Raw genomic sequence first — 19904 nt, forward strand, 5'->3', positions numbered from 1 at the left:
AATAAATGAAATCTCAAAGAAACGGAAGACACTCTTCAGTAAATTAAGTATGGAAGTTAATTAAACCCATATACACAGGCCGGGCCGGCTGCCGGCGAGCCGTATGTCCAAGGTCACATCCTCGCCAAACATGCTTAACCTATTTTAATGTATACACAATAGGAGACGCTTTAATTGGGTCCTGATCACTTTGGGTGCACTGAAGATTCTTCTTAGGATTCTTTACCGGAAGATGTCAAATGCACAATTGACACTGTACATGTGATCGTGATGAGTTTAGTTTATGTTTTTTTTTTTGAGGAAAAATTTATGATAAAATGCAAGCCGATCGATGTTAACACGACTAAGGTGAGGCAACACATTGTGGCGTTTTCTGGTTGGTTATGTTATCCTTGCATCGATTATCAAATACTAGTAGTATAGCTGGTCAACATTAATTTGCAGGCAGCAGCATCTGTTTGATGCCGTATTTTGGAGCGTCGGCGCATGCGAATCATGTCGTTACTTGGCTGCTTCCGGAGATAACATTTTTACTACTTCCTAGTACTAGCTCCGTTTTATAATTCTTGTCGAAATATTATATGTATGTATAAACATTTTTTAATAATAAACACATCTATTTTGATCAAATTTAAGACAAGAATATGTTTCTAGAGTTTCCATCGTGTCGCCTGCATGAGAAACCGCGAAAGCAAAGTAATACGTAGTAACGTTGCCTTTCTTTTATGACGAGAAAAAAAGGTTCCATCTATCAATTTTTTTTTTGAGTAACATCTCTCATTTTCATCTCTATTGTTTGGAAAGTCTAATTATAGTTTCTTAACTGATCTAAAATTACATGGTCTGAAGAGTGAAAAGCATCCGGGCAGGCCTTTAATTTATTTTTTTAACTGTCAAAATCTTATAGTACTAGTTATTGTTCCAACTTAGTTATAGAACTTATTAAATGACTTTCTATTATTACATGTATCTAGAAGCAAGAGTAGCTATCCACGTGGCTCATGCATCATTAGAAATTATTATCCCCAAAGTTATAGAACTCTCACTCTGCATTGTTCCTTAATTAACCGCATCTGCGTGGCTTAACAAGTCGTCTGGTGCTCAGCTGCTCACTACAGAACAAGCAGGCAAATATTCCTTGCCCCTATGCCTGTACATGGCTACGGACGGAGGAATCTTGGCTGTCACATGAAACTCACACCCCACTGCCGCCTATATATATACAACAGGTATCTCATCTCGAAGCAGTACATATATGCCCAATGTTGACGTAAGAGAAGCCTGTAAGAAATTAAGGTGTTTTCATGCAAGCAAAAAAAGGTGTTACAAGCATAAGAAATTCATGTATGTATTGGTCGTTCGTCCTTTGAATTTCTCTCGTGATATGCAAAACTCATAAATATAGAAGCATTTATTTTAAAAAAATTTAAAATATCAAGTCAACATTGATAAGTACTCCCTCCGTCCTGAAATAAGTGACGTGGATTTGCATAAGAATCTATACAAATTCATGTCACTTATTTTAGGACGAAGGGAGTATTAAACTTTGACAAGATGATTGTGTGCATCAGTCGTTACAAAATAGGAGCAATGTCGTCCTCTTCAAATTAAGGAAAAAACAATTCGCATGCTCCATCAACATACTCCATCAAAATTATACACTTATTGCGTGCCAGTTGTTGGGGGAGATCCTGGGTACGTTACATGTTGGCTCGTATATATACTCTTTTATTTGACAAATACTACACAATGATTATCTATACCAATATATTAAATTGGAGTTGGTGATGATGGTACGGTCGTCACCGTAGGTTAACTTCGTACAAAAATTAAAAAATAAATAATTTGTGATTTTGTTGACCCGTAGCAACGCACGGACACACCTGCTAGTATATACATATATCTATAGTTAATTAAGTTGGTCTAGGAATTCTTGTCCCAGAGGTCTTCTCTCCTTGAATTTTGTCCTGTTCCTTGACCGCATCTTCGTACCATGCACGTTCTTTGGTGCTCGCGCTACAAGACGACTAGATCTGATAGTTAAGCTTAGCTGCTTAGCAGCCACGGGCGGACTAATATTAGCTTATTAATTAGCTCAGCCAGACTAGTATATAAGCAATTCATCTCGTCTCTGCCGTCTATAAATCCGTCCACATTAATCCTTCCAAACCACGCATCATCTCACAAAAATGGATCTGCAGAAGTACTACTACTCCTATGCCATGGATGATCCGGCCGTCGTCTACCTCGCCTTAGCCCTGGCGTCGCTCCTGTTCATCTCGCTGCTCTCCAGGCGGCGCCGCCGCTCGCCGGGGGCGGAAGGCGGCGAGAAGCTGCGGCTGCCGCCGGGGCCATGGACGCTGCCGATCATCGGCAGCATGCACCACATCGCGGGCCGGCAGCTGCCGCACCAGGCCATGCGCAACCTGGCGAGGCGGCACGGGTGGCCGGTGATGCTGCTCCGGCTCGGCGAGGTGCCCACGCTGGTCGTCTCCTCCCGCGCCGGCGCGCGGGAGGTGATGCGCGGCCACGACGCCTCCTTCGCCACCCGGCCCCTCAGCGCCACGGTGAGCGTGCTCACCAACGGTGGCCGGGACATCATCTTCGCACCTTACGGCGAGCACTGGCGGCAGCTCAGGAAGATCGCGGTCACCGAGCTCCTCACGGCCCGCCGGGTCCGGTCGTTCCGGTCCATCCGGGAGGAGGAGGTCAACGCCATGCTCCGGGCGGTCAACGCCGCCGCGGTTGACTCGGTCAGCATTGACATGAGGGCCATGCTGTCCGTGCTGGTCGCGGACAGCACGGTGCGGGCGGTGATGGGTGACCGGTGCAAGGACCGGGACGTGTTCCTGAGGGAGCTGGACCGGTCCATCGGGCTCGCGGCCGGGTTCAACCCGGCCGACCTATGGCCCTCGTCGCGGGTCGCCGCCTGGGTCAGTGGCTCCGTGAGTCGGGCCCAGGAGTGTCGTGATATCGTGTTTGGGATTCTCGACCGCATCATCGCCGAGCACCTCAAAAGAATGAATGATGACACTGGCAAAGAAAATGCTGGGGCGGAGGAGGACCTCATCGACGTGCTGCTTCGGATCCAAAGGGACGGCGAGCTCCCCCTCGACATGGACTCCATCAAAGCCGTTGTTTTCGTAAGCAATCTTACTTAGTCATCAGCTCTAGTAACTTCCATAAAAACTTTCCTAGATCTGCCCGAATTTTTGCATTAAGTGCCTTATATACATATTGCCTTATGCACAGGACATCTTTGGCGCGGGCAGCGAGACATCGGCGACAACACTGGAGTGGGTGATAGCGGAGCTGGTAAAGAACCCAAAGGTGATGAAGAGGGCGACGGCGGAGGTGCGGCAAGCCTTCGAGGCCGGCGGCAAGGTGGTGGAGGAGCAGCTCGGCGAGGCCGTCCCGTACCTCCACCTCGTGATCCGGGAGACGTTCCGGCTCCACACGCCGCTCCCGCTCCTCCTCCCCCGCGAGTGCCGGGAGCCATGCAAGGTGTTGGGCTACGACGTGCAACCCGGCACGCAGGTGCTGGTCAACGTGTGGGCCCTGGGCCGTGACGAGAAATACTGGCCTGACGGGCCGGAGGAGTTCCGGCCCGAGCGGTTCGAGGCCGCCACCGACGCGGCCAAGGTGGACTTCAGGGGCTCGGACTTCGAGCTGCTGCCGTTCGGGGCCGGGCGGAGGATGTGCCCTGGCATGGGGTTTGGGCTCGCCAATGTGGAGCTCGCGCTTGCTAGCTTGCTGCTGCACTTTGATTGGGAGGCGCCCGGCTTGGCCGACCCGGCGGAGTTCGACATGACCGAGGCTTTCGGTATCACGGCGAGGCGCAAGGCCGGGCTCCTGCTGCGCCCCGTCCTCCGTGTGCCCGTCCCCGGCATCTAGCCGGCCGGGATGACTTCGCCGGTCGGGAGCTCGGCTCAACGAAATTTCAACCCAAAAAAACATGATGTGTTAGTGTTTCTTTTTTGTTGCGAGGAAGACGTGTTTGTTACAAAATCAAAATAATACTATACTACGGAGTACAAAAAAAAAAACTGTCGTGTCCACACGTACATATAACGGGCCCTGGCCCATGTACTCCTATATAATTCCTTGGTCTACACGGAATAATTAAAGTTAAATTAATCAAGGACAACCCCCAACTCCAACCAACGAGCGAGCGCGCAATATACATCGATCTCTCTCCTCTGTCCCTCTGTCCTTGATCTCCCGGCTAGAAATCAACCCTAGCTAGCTAATCGACCATAAGCTTCTTCATGGGGGGCTTGCTCAACCAATTTCTCGAATCGATCCCATCGTTGGCCCAATTCTCGCACCTCTGCTTCGTCAACAACTACATGGAGGCCGGCGGCTGCCTCGGCCAGTTCAAGGCGGCGATGTGGGCGTGCCACCCGGAGCTCGCCGACAAGAGGCCCGGCGAAGCCGCCGGTGGCAGCGTCGAGGCCGCAAGTGGCCCTATGCAAGTGCATGGTGAGCAATAAGCATGTGTTTAGAGGGCATATACAGATCATGGACGAGGGGATCGAGAAGGCGGAGGAGGAGCGGCGGCGCGTGGCGAGGGGGGAACGGCGGGGCGGCGGATCAGGACGAGTTCGCTTGGCAGTTTAAGTGGTGGACTGACATGAGAAGATGTTGAGATTATATATCATATGGGACGCGATATGATACTCCGTATGATAGATCATGTTGAAATTGTCACCTGGATTAGGTGCATTAATTGGTCATTGGATCTTTATATATTGATGTCAGTTTTTTATTCACAGTTTTGTTAATTCAAATTCACGGTGTCACTACTACAGAAAAGGCTTATCAGTAACGGTCGAAAAACAACATCAGTAACGGTCGGGGCCGCCGTTACTAACTTCGTGTTACTGATGATACCCATCATCAGTAACGGTCGCTCCGACCGTTACTGGAGCGACCGTTACTGATGATGGTACAACAGTAACGGTCGGAGCGACCGTTACTGATGTACATATACATCAGTGGTGGTCGATCTTTTCCGACCGTTACTGATGTATATATCATGAGTAACGGTCGCGTTGCCACATCAGTGTCGGTCGAGTGACCGACACTGATACATTTTCGGTATTTAAAAAAATAATTAAAACCACAGTAAATACATAGGAAATACATAGAAAATTATATACAACACAGCTCAGAATGTATCTCATCACAGAAAAATACATATGAAGCCGCATCACATCACATCATTTAAAGCACACAAATGTATATAAGCCGCATCATATAAAGCATATAAAAAATACAAATGTATCTCACTTCACGACATTGATTACAAAGTGTCAAAATTTCATGAAAGCATATAAAGAATACAAATGTATCTCATTCAAGCTTGAATCTATTGTCATGGACGAACCCTAGACACGACTTGTTCCACGCGTTCGAAAAAGTCCCCACTGGGCTTGATGACCTCATTGTTTATGAGATGGGCGAACTCTCTTTGAATGTTATAAACGACCCATTTAGGTCGGTGTCCCATTGTCATTCGGGGCCGCCAGTACTCTTCCATCGCCGTGACTGACCCCTTCCACTCAGGCTTGAGCATGCTCGCATTCTCCATAAGGATGTGACAGCAGTAGTAGCCACAGAACATACTGCCTGGCGGCTATTGTTGGCAAGGGAACCTGTGGTTGTGGTGAGGCTCGTCTTTATAGCCTTTACTAGCTAGTTTTCCCTTGGTCGCCACTTTCCAGGCAGTGTCAATGAGTGATTTGATGGGTTTCCAGAATCTACTTCGAACACTCTTCTTCGGAAGTAGTGAATCGAAGTAGTACACCGCGGACCAAGGCAAACAAATGAGTAATGTCACCCAATGGTCTCTGTTTTCAAAAGAAACAAACTTTAGTATCTAAGGGTGTATAAGGAAGACTGATTTACAAAAAAACAAACGGTTCCATATATAAAATTCAACTTACTCCAAATTAAGGAAGAAGGGGATGAAGTCGTGGTCCGCGTATTTCTCGAGACATGCCACCAAGTATTTAGATACAAGGGTTCTTGAGGCATCCTTTTCTGTCTCAAGACCGATGTCAGGGTGTGGAACCAGGGCGTGTTCCGGTTCGCGGGGTTTATCTGGGCCATGGACGAGGAGATGGAGAAGGGGCGGCGGCTGCGAGAGGGGAATGGCGGGGCGTCGGCGCCGGCGGCGGGTAAGGGTGACGACGAGTCCTCAAGGTTTAGTTGCTGGGATGGCATGAGAACGAGTCCCCTAGAATTTTTTTTTAATATTTAGAAACGGGGGTAGTAGCGTACGATAGACATCGCTGTCGGTCGTATATCCTGGAGGTGTTATCTTATTGGATCTTTGAATTCTTTGTCTCAGTAATTAATTATTTGTTCAGTAATACTATATCCTAGAGATGTTGATTACCTTGTTGTATGATGGTGACAGGTGAGAATTTGGATCTGAAACACAAGACTCTTGAATTCGACACCAATTTTACTACTCCGTCCGATTTCATAATAAATATTTCAAATTTGGTACTAACCTAGTGCAAAATTGCACGGTACTAAATCTGAGACATTTGTTATGTATAGGAGAAATTACATTTTCATCACACGAGAGGCAAGAGACAATCATACATTGATCGAAAATGTTTTTCTAGTCTCGGCCGCTGTGGGACCGCTATCGCTGTCCGTCCAGTTTGGCATGAGGATCCTAGTAGGAACTGTATGGTTATTGGGTTGGCAGCATTAGTACTACAAGATTAGACCCTAAGTAATAGCCATAGGATCACCCATGCCCGCAGGTCTATGGAGGCACTAGGTACAGTGTTTCGCCTGTCAGTGAGCAGCAAATCTGAAGAAGAATCGAGGAGATCGACTGGGAGCATTAAAAGCAAATCCAAAGAAGAGTCAGGGGATCGATTGGGAGCAGCAAAAGCGAATCCGCAGAAGAACCGAGGGGATCGATTAGGAGGAGAAGCAAGAGCAAATCTGAAGAAGAATTGCAGAGATCGCTCGAGGCTTCCATCGCGAAACTCGAAAGTTCACTTTCATGTTTCTAGTTTCTGCTCTTCCTTCCGACCGGAATTACTCGTCGAAATATTACATGTATCTAGATATTTTTTAAACACATAGATACTTTCATATTTGAGCAAATTTGAGACAAGTAATATGAATCGGAGGGAATATCTAACTTTCGCGATATCGTCTAAAATTATGCCAGCTTAGAGCACCAATTAATAGTACGTACTATTGCAATTTTTACTGATATATACAAAAGTCCGAAATAATATAATACGTACTCCATCCGTTTCATAATTCTTGTCTTAAAATTTGTCCTAAAATGGATGTATCTATCCCTCTGGCGGCTGCAGCGACAGCTGATGCCCGCGATGTTGAGCTGCCATCCGGACCGCGTCGGCGAGGACCCCACCGACATCCAGGCCTGCGTCAGGGACATGGCGGCACTGCGCAAGTGCATGGCGAGCAACAAGGCCTTTTTCAAAGGGTATATCCGGATCTTGGACGAGGAGGAGCGGCGGCGGCGGAGTGGGGAACCGGCAGAGGATCAGGATGAGGACAAGTCCCATCGCATATATCGTCATAGAAAAAGTTTGACTTAAAACAAACCTACTCCTAATATATCATCGTAGAATTTTTATGTTGAGAGACATCAATGCTGGTCGTACGTATACTCATAATATATCCTTATATAGGTGTTATCCTTGTTGGATCTTTATGTATTTGAATACGTGATTTGTTATTACTTGTCTCCGTAATACTATTATCCTAAAGGTGTTATCCTGTTGTAAGATGGCGAGGATTTGGATCCGAAGCACAATAGCCTATTTGACTATATTTATTTTTTTGACGAACCTGGCAGTTTCCAGAGGCGTCAAGTCTATACTCGTAATATATCCTACAGGTGTCAAGTCTGACGAACGCCCAATGACTCCCCCGCTGTCTTACCCCACCTTATTTACCACACGCGTGTCCCTTCCTTTTCTTAATTCTCTCTCCTTAATTCTGCCTAATTAACCGCCTCCCTTGATCTCTTTCCATATCTGCTTGACTGTGTCCATCTCTCTCTCTCTCCCGATCCATCTCTCTTTCTCTCCCGATCTCTCTCCCGATCCTTGCCTGCCACCGTCTCTCCTCCGCCGGTTCTCGCCACCGCGCCACGGAGGGCGGCTCCTCCGCCGCCGGTTCCCACCATGACGCCATGAGGGCGCTCCTCCTTCGCCGCTTCACGCTGCCGGCGCCATGAAGGGCCGCTCCTCCTCCGTCGGTTCCCGCGGCCAGCGCCAAGGAGGTTGGCTCCTTCCCTGACACCGCCGCAGCCGCCGCCATGGCCCAGGCGCGCGCGGATCTGGTCCCACAGGTACCTCTCCATCCCCCCCCTCTCTCTCCCTCTTCCCCCCCCCCCCCCCCCCCTCTCTTTCCATGTACTGATGCAAATCCTCTCCGCGATGCAGTTCTTCTCGGTCTGCACCTAAAGATCATGGGCACATAGAATATCCTCAGGATGTTTTATTTAGATTTGATTGCTGATTGTTTTGATCGAGGATTGATGAGGTACTTAGCTATTTGTGATGTACCTTAATGTGTATTTGTCATGTACATTGATACGTCTGTGATTTGTCATGTATCTTGATGTATATGTGATGTGCTTGATGTATTTGTCATGTACCTTGATGTATATGTTATGTATATGTGATGTGCCATGTACTTGCCATGTACCCATGGGCAGGCCCGGCTCAAGTCAAGGGTATTCAGTTAGGGTATTCAACTGAATACCCATCAAATTTTGCAAAAGATCGAATATATACATCATGTATTCTACATGTGTATGTATAGAAAAAAGATTTGAGACTGAAACTCAAGATTATTGAAGCATTGAGCTAAAGAAATGGTCCTCCTTCCTCCAATTTTGTCGTCTGTTCGTATAGAGTGCGACCTCAATCGATGTATGCACTTTGCGCCTCCTTCTTAATCCACAACCACAAACAGACATATCCTCAAATATCCTCAAATCCAAAAACCTACCGACTGTCCCTCCACCTCCTCATCTTTTTTGCTCCCTAGCGTCTTTGCCTTGGGCGCTGGACGGCTAGACGGGCTAGCTACTACTCCGCGCTTTGGCACTTCCGCTGTTCCGCAGTTGCATATGCGCAATGTGATGCGTACAGCCCCAATGATAACTCGAACAGAGACGAAAAGTAAGTTGCAATACTGACTGGCGAATTTCTACAACAATTTTGAATACCCACGGTTAAAATCCTAGGCCCGTCCCTGCATGTACCTTGATATAAGTGCTTGATGTATTTGTCATATACGTTGATGTATATGTGATGTGCCATCATGTACTTATCATGTACTGTGGTTTTTTCTAGATATATGTGATGTACCTAAATCGTCTCATAAGTCCATACCTGAGGTACTTAAAAAGTAATAAGGTACCTGTGATGTACCATGCGATGTACTCGATTCATAAGTTCATGCACACGAGATATTTGAAAACTGGTAAATTATAATTTATTTATCATAATGTACAAAATATGTACTTAAAAACATGTCATGTACCACCATGTACTTGAAAATGAAACAGAGATGGAAAGAACAAGAGAGAGCCAGAAAAAAATAAAAAACTGTCAGTAAAAAAGAATACGTGTCTGCCACAAGTACTAGTTTACCGCTAATCTCTCTGTAGTACAGGACAAAAGAAATTAATTTGGTGGGCTGAGGTAAAACATGTGGCCGAGAAGATGGGGCTAGATAATCCCGGAGTCACCGTCTCCGCGTTCTGTCAAGTCTCTACAACCCACGGCGTAGGTAGAGAGGAATCTTTGCTATGAGTTTGATCTTTTGATCTGTTATATTTCATCTCATGATGATCAAACTTAAATCTCTCTCTGGTCCTTTTTCTGGCGGGCGAAAGAGCTTTTTTTTATCGGGAAAATGAAGCGGGGGCGAAAGAGCTTTATTATACTCGCTGATCAGCACTACTCAACCGATGTAATCCTTCTGTTTCCTTTTGTACGGAGTAAGATTTTTTTTTTGGCGATCAATTTGGCTCACCAAAGCGTATTATAATACGAAACAAAAAATATATATACAATAGCTCACTCAATGATGGATCTGGGTTTGTTACAAATAGTGCTGTGATATCGAGTTCATATCCTAAACCGTCTTAACGAGACGGCCGTCCACTAAAAGCTTCGAGGAATCAAACTTAACGAATACATGTGGTTGGCTGCGTACTAAAACGACGACAAGAATTTAGGATCGGAGACAGTAGCAGATGGTTTGCAGCGACTGAACAATGTTTGCGCTAGATACGTCGCCTTATATTTTTCTTGATGGTTTACAAAATCAAAAAGATAAATACAGTACTCCTAGTACGAGTAGTAATGAACCCTGGCGTTGTCCCTATATATGTAACGTGGTCTTGGGCCCGACTCTAGCTTGGCCCATATACTGTATGATGCAAGGAACTCCCGTCTCCCCCAAAAGCTGCAACCATCGAGCGATTCCGATCATCTTTCCTCCCGGCTAGAACTAGAAATATTCTTAAAAAAAAAGGCTAGAACTAGAAATTAGAAACTAGAAACCCTAACGATCTCTATCCATCCGACCGATCCGGCCGTCGACATGGGGGCGGGGAGCAGCAAACCCACGGCGGAATCTCGGGAAGAATCGAGGCGAGCGACCAGGGGGTGTCGTCTCGGAGTTCGTGGACATGTGCCTCGTGATCCGCTCCATGGAGGCCGGCGGCTGCGCCGACGAGTTCTGGGCGGCGACGCGGGCGTGCCACCCGCAGGCCGTCGGCGAGGACCCCGACGACGTCGACGCCTGCGTCAGGGCCACGGCGGCGCTGCGCAAGTGCATGAAGAGCAACAAGGCGGTGTTTAAAGGGTACATCCGGATCCTGGACGAGGAGGTGGAGCGGCAGCGGCGGCGGCGGGCGGCCAAGGGGGAAGCGGAGCCGCCAGCGGCGGATCGGGGTCAGGACGAGGAGGAGTTTCCTCGTAGGTTTATGTGGTGGACTGGCGTGAGGAGAAGTTGAGATGTACGGAGTACTGTGTAGTACAAATTAAATGTAGCGTATGCATGGTGCGATATCACTCATGGTCTTTAGTGTTTGTTGGATCTTTGTATATTGCATTGGCACGTCCCATACGTGATTGTAATTAGGGTGTGCTTAGGAGACCTGATTTTCTTAAGAAAAAAAATTAAATCTCAGTCACCTCATCAAAACTGTTGTATTAAGATCTACTCCCTCTTTCTAAAAAAAAAGAAGAAAGATCTACTCCCTCCGTTCCTCGTGATTTTAGTGCAAATTTGAACAAAAACCACGACATGAATTTCGAACAGACGGAGTCGATGATAATACTATATCGCAGAGAGGTTATCTTGTTGTGAGATGGCAAGAATTTGGATCTAAAGCACAAGCCTCTTTGAATTCAAGACCTAATTATATTACAGAGGCAAGAGTGGATCATAGGGTGAGTGTTCAAGCAGGTTTGTAAGCGTCTGCCTTTGTACCGTTTTTCTCAGAAAAAATAGACGATCATACATTGGTGTCCTATGCATACACAATGTTATGAGGCATGAGCTAACGCAACAAAGCATCTGTTTTTCTTTTCTATGTGTGCATGCAGTAAAGTTTTTACTGTAGTATTCAATCAACGGAGTACAGTACTATTGTATTGTACTAACCAAAATACACTACTGACCCCTCCCCCGACCCCCGCGTTGTCTAAGGGCGGCTCGGGGGAACCCTAGGCGCGCCGCCACCGCTACCCTCCCTCCCGCCCTACCCCTTGCTCGCTACCGCCGGATGAATCCGCCGGGCTAAGTCCGTGCAGACGACGGTGGCGGCGGGGCTCTTCTTGCTCGCAGTGCCGAGGGGGAGGCTCGGCCTCGGTGCCTGCGGCCAGCGTGGCGGCGTTGGCGGCCTGTCCTCCACGTCCTTCCGGCGGTCCTCTGCAGCGGCGCGGTGCCAGGCGAAGATCCTGCTTCCTCCTTGGTGCGGCGGCGTCGGCTCTGTCCGGCGTGTTGGGGTGGGGTGGCGGCCCCCTCGTCCTGCTCCCTGGTCGTCATGGCGCGTGGCGGCGGCCGGCCGATGGCCCGCTGTGTTGACCGAGGTCCCAGGGTGCCAGATCTGGTCGCTGCGTTGGCCGATCCGGCCCGTCGGCTCACCGGCAGTGAGGTTGGTGTCTCCTGCATGGTGGTGGCGCCGTTGCCACGTTGGAGGTGCTTGGGGCAGTGGGTTTGCAGGCCGGCGGCGCTGCGGGTCTTTCCCGCCTCTGTCCGGCAGCGCGGGGGTGCGCGTAGGTGAAGGTTTGCTTTGGGCGAAAACCGATGGCGCGGCGTCCGTAGATGTCGCTCTCCTCTTGGGGGCTGTCATGGAGCACTTCGTCCTTCTCAGCTCTCGGGTCTCATCTTCGGGTCAAGGCCTAGGCCTTGCGGTGCAGGGTCGGACGATGGCGTCGTTTTTGTGTCGCTTCCCATCCTGAGGGCGTCGTCTCGAAGATTGTGTTTCCCTTCGTGATTTCCCGGGGCTGGCCATGCACGGCTTCACGGTTGGCAGGTGCCCAGCCGGCGTTGCGAGTATTCCGTTGGCGAATTTTGTGGCAGCGACGACGGTGTTGAGCAAAAGTTAGGCTGTGGCAATGGTTCTGGTAGTCGTTCCTTCCGACGTGTCCGCTGGCCTTCCAGGTTGGGTTTGCTTCATTGTTGTGGAGTCGGAGTCGCCAGCTCAGAGGAGTGATGCGTGATGACTATGACTTGGTGTGAGGTGGTCCGATCTCTGAGGTTCTTGTTCGGCACTGGCCTTGCATATTGCCTCTCCGAAGCTCACCATCAGAATCGACGGCTTTGTTCGCTTGCGAGGATGGTTGCCTGTTTGGCATGGGCCGACTCGAGCTTGCGTGCCTGTAGTGGAGTCATTTCTTGGGCGTTGGTGAGGGAAGTTGGAGTCACCTGCTCAGGAGTGTTTGTGTGATGACGGTGACTTCTGCTTGCAACCTCGACGACTCTCTTCGTCTCCGTGCATTGAGTGAGTGTGGGTGGCCAGGACAGCCAGGATGCTCTTTAGTGCAGTTCCATGACGATGCTACAAAGATTGTAACGGTTTTTGTCCGGTTTTTCGTTAATTAACTAGGCAATTCTATTCCTCTTAATTAATAGATGAAGTCTTCGGGCTCCGGTTCAAAAAAAAAAGTACTCAATCAAGGTCTTGAACATATTTGCATCTGCGGAGGCGATCTCAAGATAAACAAATGAATTCATAAAACAGTCAGGATTCACTTGAATTTTGGATTTTGGCACACCTATCGACAAGTAATAGTACAACACAACAAGGACAGCGATATATTCCAAATGATCAAGCCGGAACATAAACTGAATCATGATAAGAAAAATTGTATCACAATCAATTACGAACACGTTCGTTCATTGTACATCTCTTGATTGTCTGTTGCAGCTTCAGGATCTTGCTCATTATTGGCCCGAAGCAGCACAAATCTCAGGGCACCTGCTGTTCTGCTCCATTGCTTCGATTGCTTGTCTAGAAGACATCAGGGTTGCGGTACCCGCAGATGCTGTTCCCTTGCTTCGACTGCTCAAGGTAAAACGACAGGGCATAGTTCCTATCCTGCAACCAAAGCAGCCGAAGTATTGGTTGATTTTGTCTAAAATGTATAGGTCAACAAGATCTCTTGCTGAAGGAAATCACACACAGAACTAAGCAATATATGTTTCAGACAAATTCACGAACCTCTAGAGCCTTTATCTGCTGCTGGTACTTGTCGACGATCTCCTTGAACTGAGACCGCTCCTGCACCATGTTCTGGTAATCCTTGAGCCGGTTGTGCTGGATAAGGAAGGCTCGCTTCAAGACGCCGTTCTGGTGAAGCAGTCCTCCCAACATCTGCTTCAGTATCTTGTGCTCCTGGATTGGTGTGGACATAAGGTAAGATTTGTACAACACATCTCTAGGAAGTAACACGATCAGGATGAAGCTATTGAGATGGGAAACAATTTAGAGCATCACCTAGCAAACCATGCAGCAAAAAAAGAAGGAGGCAAAAACAATGCAGAGAGTTGATCCAATATTTAGTCCCAAGATGTGGAAAGGATGTGAAAAGATGAAGGAACTAAAAAACAAAAACAAACTGCACAGTCGTATCAATTAGAGACACAGTAATAGTATTGATGAAGGGATTTAGTTGAACAAATGGTATGGACCAAGGACAGACTCACTGTTCAATGTCGTTTTGGAGTATGATAGCATCATCAGCATGCAACTTTGCTCGTCATTTTTATATGATGTGATAGTAAAATAGTCACAAAATTGGTAGTATTACAGGAATAATTTAATGGCAGAACAATATACTGTTTTTTCTTGACCAATTTAAATAACCTTTTTAGTAAACTGTGGTTAACTGCACATATTCTGATGTCCTGTATTTCAGAACTGAGCTAGTAGTTGTCATTTTAGTGGTATCAACTATCACGCAATTGCAGATACAACGGTTACCTCGTGCATTTTATGCTTCTCATCCGGAGTATTGCAGTTCGCAGTAGATTTGTCGAACAGTTCAAGTATCCTGAAGGCTCGATCCTTGGCATCGACCAAATTCTTGGCGGAGTACATCTCCTTGACAACTAGCTCCGCCCATTCGGAGCCGTTGGTGGGAGTATTAATCGCCGGCACATCAGATTTCACTGTGATTGATAACCATTGACACACAAAAACTGGAGTTAGATAACCTAGATATTATCAGGTGATATCAGCATTGGTCCAAAACAAATATGCATTATGTCTGAACGAATTTGTCCTACATTCTTGTGACAATTAGTACTCCGTACTAGATTGTCGTGAACAAATTGTAAGGAATTAAGGAAATATACACAACATAGCAAGATCAGTGTTGGTCCAAATGAAATATGTGTATGTCTGAACAAAGCACCACCAGACAATTTTATCCAGTGCTCTTATTTTTGGGTCATAATCATTACTGTCGACTGTTTGAAAAAATTAATACCTGTACCTCCAGATGAGGCCGCATCATCGCTCGTCGTTGCCAAACCTGATGCCAAATAATCCTTAAATCCTCTGATCGCAGCATCCAGTACATTTCCCGACGCTTCGTAATAGCCTTGCAGAAGCTAAAAATTTCCCCAAAACAACTCATTAGATGCCTTCCTACAGAAACAATATGATGCGGGTAAGTGTACCTATCGTCGTCTATCTAGACCCCGATGAAATTTCAGCACAAATCAAAAGGTGGAGGAGATGCTCAGCCTCCCCTGTCCTCCTCCCAATTCTCTGAATCACAAGTCTGCATCATGCGAAATTTTCGAAATTTCCCCTAACATATATGTCCGCGTCAAGCACAAATTTTTATTTTTGGTTCGCTCGTGAGGCAGGACGTCGTGAGGTGCTCTTGACCTCTTGTGACCGATCAAATCAATCAAATCAATTGGTTGGGGGTTCTTCTACGCACGCTATCGAATAGAGAAGAACTAATTAAAAGGCGGTGCGAAGATTTGCAACTTGAGGGGGCACCTGCGGATCGGCGCCGGGGAAGATGAGCTGGAGCGCGTCGACGGGGTCGAACTCCAGGCTGACCCCGAGGTCAGCCGCCACGTCCGCCTCCGGCGAGCACCGCCCGCGCTTGAGCGCGAAGAAGAAGGGGTCGTCGCCGCCACTGCCGTCGAGGCAGGCGGCGGCCGTCCCGCGCTTCCGGCCGCCCGCGACTTTCGCCGCCATGGCTGATGGCTTCGCCGGTGGGCGGGCTAGGGTTTCGGCCAGGCTCGTCCGCCGCGACAGAGAGAGAGAGAGATCAGTGGCGGGTTTGGACTGTTGAAATCTGTGATCGACGAGGGGGGTTTGGTCAATTGGGGATTTGTACGTTTATATATAGGAGATCGAATTGACGCAAAGCCTTGGAGCACACGGACTGGGTGCCGTGCGATCGGACGCTTGCTCGATCGCGACCGTCCGTTCGCCTGCGGTGGCAAAATTGGACTCCCTTTAAAGATCTTCCTTATTAAAAGTAAGTTATAAGGATGTTCCTTTCAAAAATACAAAAGAAGTCGGATCGTCTGGAAATTCGAAACGTACATACGGTTTGAAAGGGAACAAAGAATCTCCTAGACACAAATCCGTATGATTTTGAACTGAAACGACAATCAATCAATCAATCATCGTAGTCGTATAATATAAGATTTGGGACTGTTTTCTTTTGTATATATTGAATCGGAAATCGTACTATCAATCAAAGTAACAACAGGATATTTGAGTCAACACATCTATCGTGGACTTTGTTTTGCCCCTTGGGTGGTGTACTGGTGTGGTGGGTGAACCAGTCAACGACATAGATCTATCCCAGAGATATCATCTTCTCTTTTTCCATACAGCAGCAGATTATCAATCTGGATCCTGCAAGCCTGAAGCTAAAATCAGAAGACATCGGGATTGTAACGCCCAGGCATGGAGTTGTTCTGCTGGGCCTGCTTCAGATGCATTGTGAGCGCGTAGTTGTTCATCTGCGATACAGGGTAGATTCATCAGTTCCTATGTCGAACACGAACAAAGAGCGAATTTTCTGAAAACGGGCTTAGGAAGGATTGTTTTACCTCTAGAGTCCTCATCTGCTCCTGGTACTGCAAGACAAGCTGCTTCAGGCCCTGGACCTCGTGGCTCCTCTCATCAAACTCTTTTTGGCGCTCGTGTTGGATGGCGACGGCGCGCTTCAGGACAGCGTTCTGTGAGAGGATGGCCGTCATTTGCTCCTTAAGCACCATGTTTTCCTATCGCCAAGAAAAAAGATCTTGTTACGCATACTTATATCCTCCTTCGACCTATAGTGTACAAAGTCGGGGCCAAGCTCCACAGCGAAGCATCTCCCCTTGGAGATTACAGCGAGATGATGGCTGGTACCTGATGCAAGCTCTGCGCAGATTCGGCTCCTGCATGCTCCTCAATGGACTTCTTGAAGGCTTCCAAAGCTCTTGACGCACGAGCCCGTGCATCATCCAGGTCAGAAGCATTAGACATCTCTCTGACAAAAAGCTCAACCCATTCGGGACCACTATTACTTGTCTGGTAACTAGCTGCAGCAGACGGATGTTCAGTCGCTGTATCCACACAACCGTTGGTTATAGCTGCCAACATAAGCAAAGTCGTTGCTCTTGTCAGTACAGTCAGATACATCGCTTTTGTGATTCTAGGATTGTGGAATTAACAAAATGCAGTAGGATATATGGAGATGCGACCAATTCGTGTGGTGTGTAGGTACTCATGTAGTGTGTTAACCATGAAACAGAGTACAAAATGAAGGCTTGGTGCTACTGAGTTAACAGATGCATTGCTACTCTAATACATGGAGAGCATATGAGAATGGAGAGGGTTATGCGGCCATCCTAGTCCATGATCAGTTAATCACATACAGTGCCATGCATACTCCATACTTTGATACAACCATGTTATGCTTTTCGAATTGACAGCACATGACCTAGTAGGAACATAACAATAAGGGCATCTCCAACAGTCCACATATGCAGGTACTAAAACAGGACATCTCAGCATTAGAGTGACGTGGACAGGAAGTTGGGAGGAAAAAGTAAGAAACCGTTTCTGGTGGCAGTAACGAGCACCTCACAGATACCAAGACGAAGTATCGATTAAATGTCCTGTTGGACAGTTGGAGCTGCGTCCGATACCAAGAAAAGAATTCAGCAGGCCCCACTCCAATTAATAAATCAATCAGCCCAATCAGCCCTCCGAGTCTCTCTCGTGTGCACTACTCTTGGTATCAGATCAAAGAAACGGTTGTTGGAGAAGTACTTACTACAGATGAAATTTTCTACCTTTGTCTTGTTAGTAACAGCTATAGTATCACCCTGTTGAATATGCCCTAAGAATATAAATAAAAGCAACCTGTATGATCTGTGCAAATATTATTGAAAGATCAAATTCTAGAACCAGCTTGGTGTATATCGACATATCGTTGGTGCAACTGGGACAAATGCATGAGGAAGTAGTATGTGTGTGCCTATGATCATATACCATAGGAATGCAATATCCTTGGGTGGAAAACAAACCTTCAACAGATGGCTGAGCTGCTGTGTGTAGCCCGCTTTCAGAGTTACAACCAGTAGCCGATAAGATAGCCTGAGTTGACTCCAGGTGCAGTTCCTTCAAACTCTTTATTGCAGAATCCAAATCATCTCCAGATGCTTCAAGAGCTCTCTCAAGCAACTAAAATCATTTTGAGCAACTGTAGTCAGCTATATGCTACAGAAATAATACAATGGAAGCATACATCTGCATATTTAGTCTTAGTTGTAACTTAACATGTTAAGTGCAGAAGCAATTCAGTTCATCAGGAGCCTAAAAAGTGAGGGTGCATTGCCATACATGAACCTTGTCATTAGTGCCTAACTCCCTGCAAGCAGGAAACCCTTGCAGGGTCACCCAAATACGCACTCACACGCTATGCAAGTCACTACAATCTATATTAACACATATAAGCTTCACAGAAATGCCAGGGCACTAGATCTATCGCCCATCCATGAAGCCATAAGGGAAAACATATCCTTATAGAGATTATTCAGTAGTGGTAGAAGTTAGAACACAGAGAGTCAGCCAGAGATATCTTCATCCTTCGCCACAAATCTATTGTCACCGTGTTATCCCCACAAATCTAAGCAAACTTCAGATATATCAAAACTTGCCGTCTTTCTCCAAAACGCACGGCACAGTTAAGAAAACAAGTTTGCTTTGCTTTCTCATCAGGGGTGCCATACGTGACCCTTAAAAATTCAGGCTGGAGAGTAACTTATGCGGTTGGATTTTCTAAATCAAGCAAGGAAACGAACCCATCAAGTTTCCGACGGAGAGGATCTACCTTTCCCCACTACCCGTCACACGACAACAGCAAATTTCCGAAAAAACGCACGGTAAAGTGCCTGGGATCGCAAATCTAGCAACGGCGAAGCCGCGTGTTCCCACAGAAGTGCCTAATCCAACCCGAAATGGCCTACCAAGTCAACCTCACCACGCAATCGGAAGAAATGATCCGCCTTTTGGCGCTCAGAATTACTAAAAATAAAATAAAAATCGAGGGGGGCGGGATTGGGACCTGGGGATCCATGTCGGGGAAGAAGGAGCGGAGCTGGTGGAGGAGCGCGTCGCGGCGGCCGAAGGCGCGGTGCGGCGGCGGCGAGTAGCGGGACCTCTTTGCCGCGTGGTGGTGGTGGTTCGGGGAGGAAGAAGGGGACGTCGGCGGGAGGAGCTCGTCGGCGAAGATGGAGGAGGACCTCTTGCCGCAACAGACTACCGCAGACATGGTGCCCCGCCAGGCGTCGCCGCGCTCCTCCCCGTCCTGCTCGCGCCGGTCGCCGCCGTCCTAGCCGCGCATCGGGTTGCCCCCGCCGCCCGCCTCGTAACCCGGCGATCCACCGCTGGCGCCCGCCCGCCGCCGCCTCCTCCTCCTCGGTGGTCGTCGCCTGGTGGCTGACGCTTCTCCGATGGGCTCGGTCGGCTCTGGGTGAGGGTTTGCTTGGGTTGGTTGGTCAGTCGGGATCCCGGCGGCTTCGCGTTGGGCGAGCCTCGTATTTATCTCTCTCGCCTGTCTCTTGTTCTACGACTACGATGCCTTCTTTAACCTTTTTCTGGCGGTGGAATGAGGACGTGTTGACTACTACACACACAAGGCAGACAGATGGGCCATACCTCGACGCTTTTTCTCCCAAAGACGCCGCGTGGGGCCCACCAGCCCTCCTGACCTAGTTTATTTTTCCCAAAAAAGGAAACGAGAAGGAAATGCATTTCTTCACAACGGGGCCTTCTTTTTACTCACAGGAAGAAAATTTTGAAGTGGCAGTTACCACTTACCACAAGAGTTTAACAA

At 47.7% G+C, this 19904-nt stretch overlaps 3 protein-coding genes and 1 long non-coding RNA gene across 4 annotated transcripts; 2 read left to right on the forward strand and 2 right to left on the reverse strand.

The window, feature by feature from the left end:
- The first annotated feature begins 2163 nt into the window (after nucleotides 1-2163).
- On the forward strand, nucleotides 2164-4051 carry LOC100832091 (cytochrome P450 71D7). Its single transcript, XM_010241480.2, has 2 exons — nucleotides 2164-3143; nucleotides 3253-4051. The coding sequence occupies exons 1-2, from the start codon at nucleotides 2190-2192 to the stop codon at nucleotides 3892-3894; spliced, it is 1596 nt and encodes a 531-aa protein (XP_010239782.2). The 5' UTR covers nucleotides 2164-2189; the 3' UTR covers nucleotides 3895-4051.
- A 3865-nt stretch (nucleotides 4052-7916) lies between these two features.
- On the forward strand, nucleotides 7917-8822 carry LOC104585307. Its single transcript, XR_732960.3, has 2 exons — nucleotides 7917-8359; nucleotides 8454-8822. It is a non-coding gene; the product is annotated as an uncharacterized LOC104585307 (long non-coding RNA).
- Nucleotides 8823-13249: 4427 nt separating this feature from the next.
- On the reverse strand, nucleotides 13250-15883 carry LOC100829883. Its single transcript, XM_003563249.3, has 5 exons — nucleotides 15554-15883; nucleotides 15030-15153; nucleotides 14522-14709; nucleotides 13760-13933; nucleotides 13250-13636 (listed from the first exon to the last, which is right to left on the reverse strand). The coding sequence occupies exons 1-5, from the start codon at nucleotides 15755-15757 to the stop codon at nucleotides 13550-13552; spliced, it is 777 nt and encodes a 258-aa protein (XP_003563297.1). The 5' UTR covers nucleotides 15758-15883; the 3' UTR covers nucleotides 13250-13549.
- A 296-nt stretch (nucleotides 15884-16179) lies between these two features.
- On the reverse strand, nucleotides 16180-19601 carry LOC100830187. Its single transcript, XM_003563250.4, has 5 exons — nucleotides 19134-19601; nucleotides 18094-18250; nucleotides 16931-17154; nucleotides 16627-16800; nucleotides 16180-16536 (listed from the first exon to the last, which is right to left on the reverse strand). The coding sequence occupies exons 1-5, from the start codon at nucleotides 19338-19340 to the stop codon at nucleotides 16450-16452; spliced, it is 849 nt and encodes a 282-aa protein (XP_003563298.1). The 5' UTR covers nucleotides 19341-19601; the 3' UTR covers nucleotides 16180-16449.
- Nucleotides 19602-19904: the final 303 nt, after the last annotated feature.

The sequence above is a fragment of the Brachypodium distachyon genome, chromosome 1 (assembly GCF_000005505.3).
Source record: "Brachypodium distachyon strain Bd21 chromosome 1, Brachypodium_distachyon_v3.0, whole genome shotgun sequence".
In the NCBI taxonomy this organism is placed as follows: Eukaryota; Viridiplantae; Streptophyta; class Magnoliopsida; order Poales; family Poaceae; genus Brachypodium; species Brachypodium distachyon.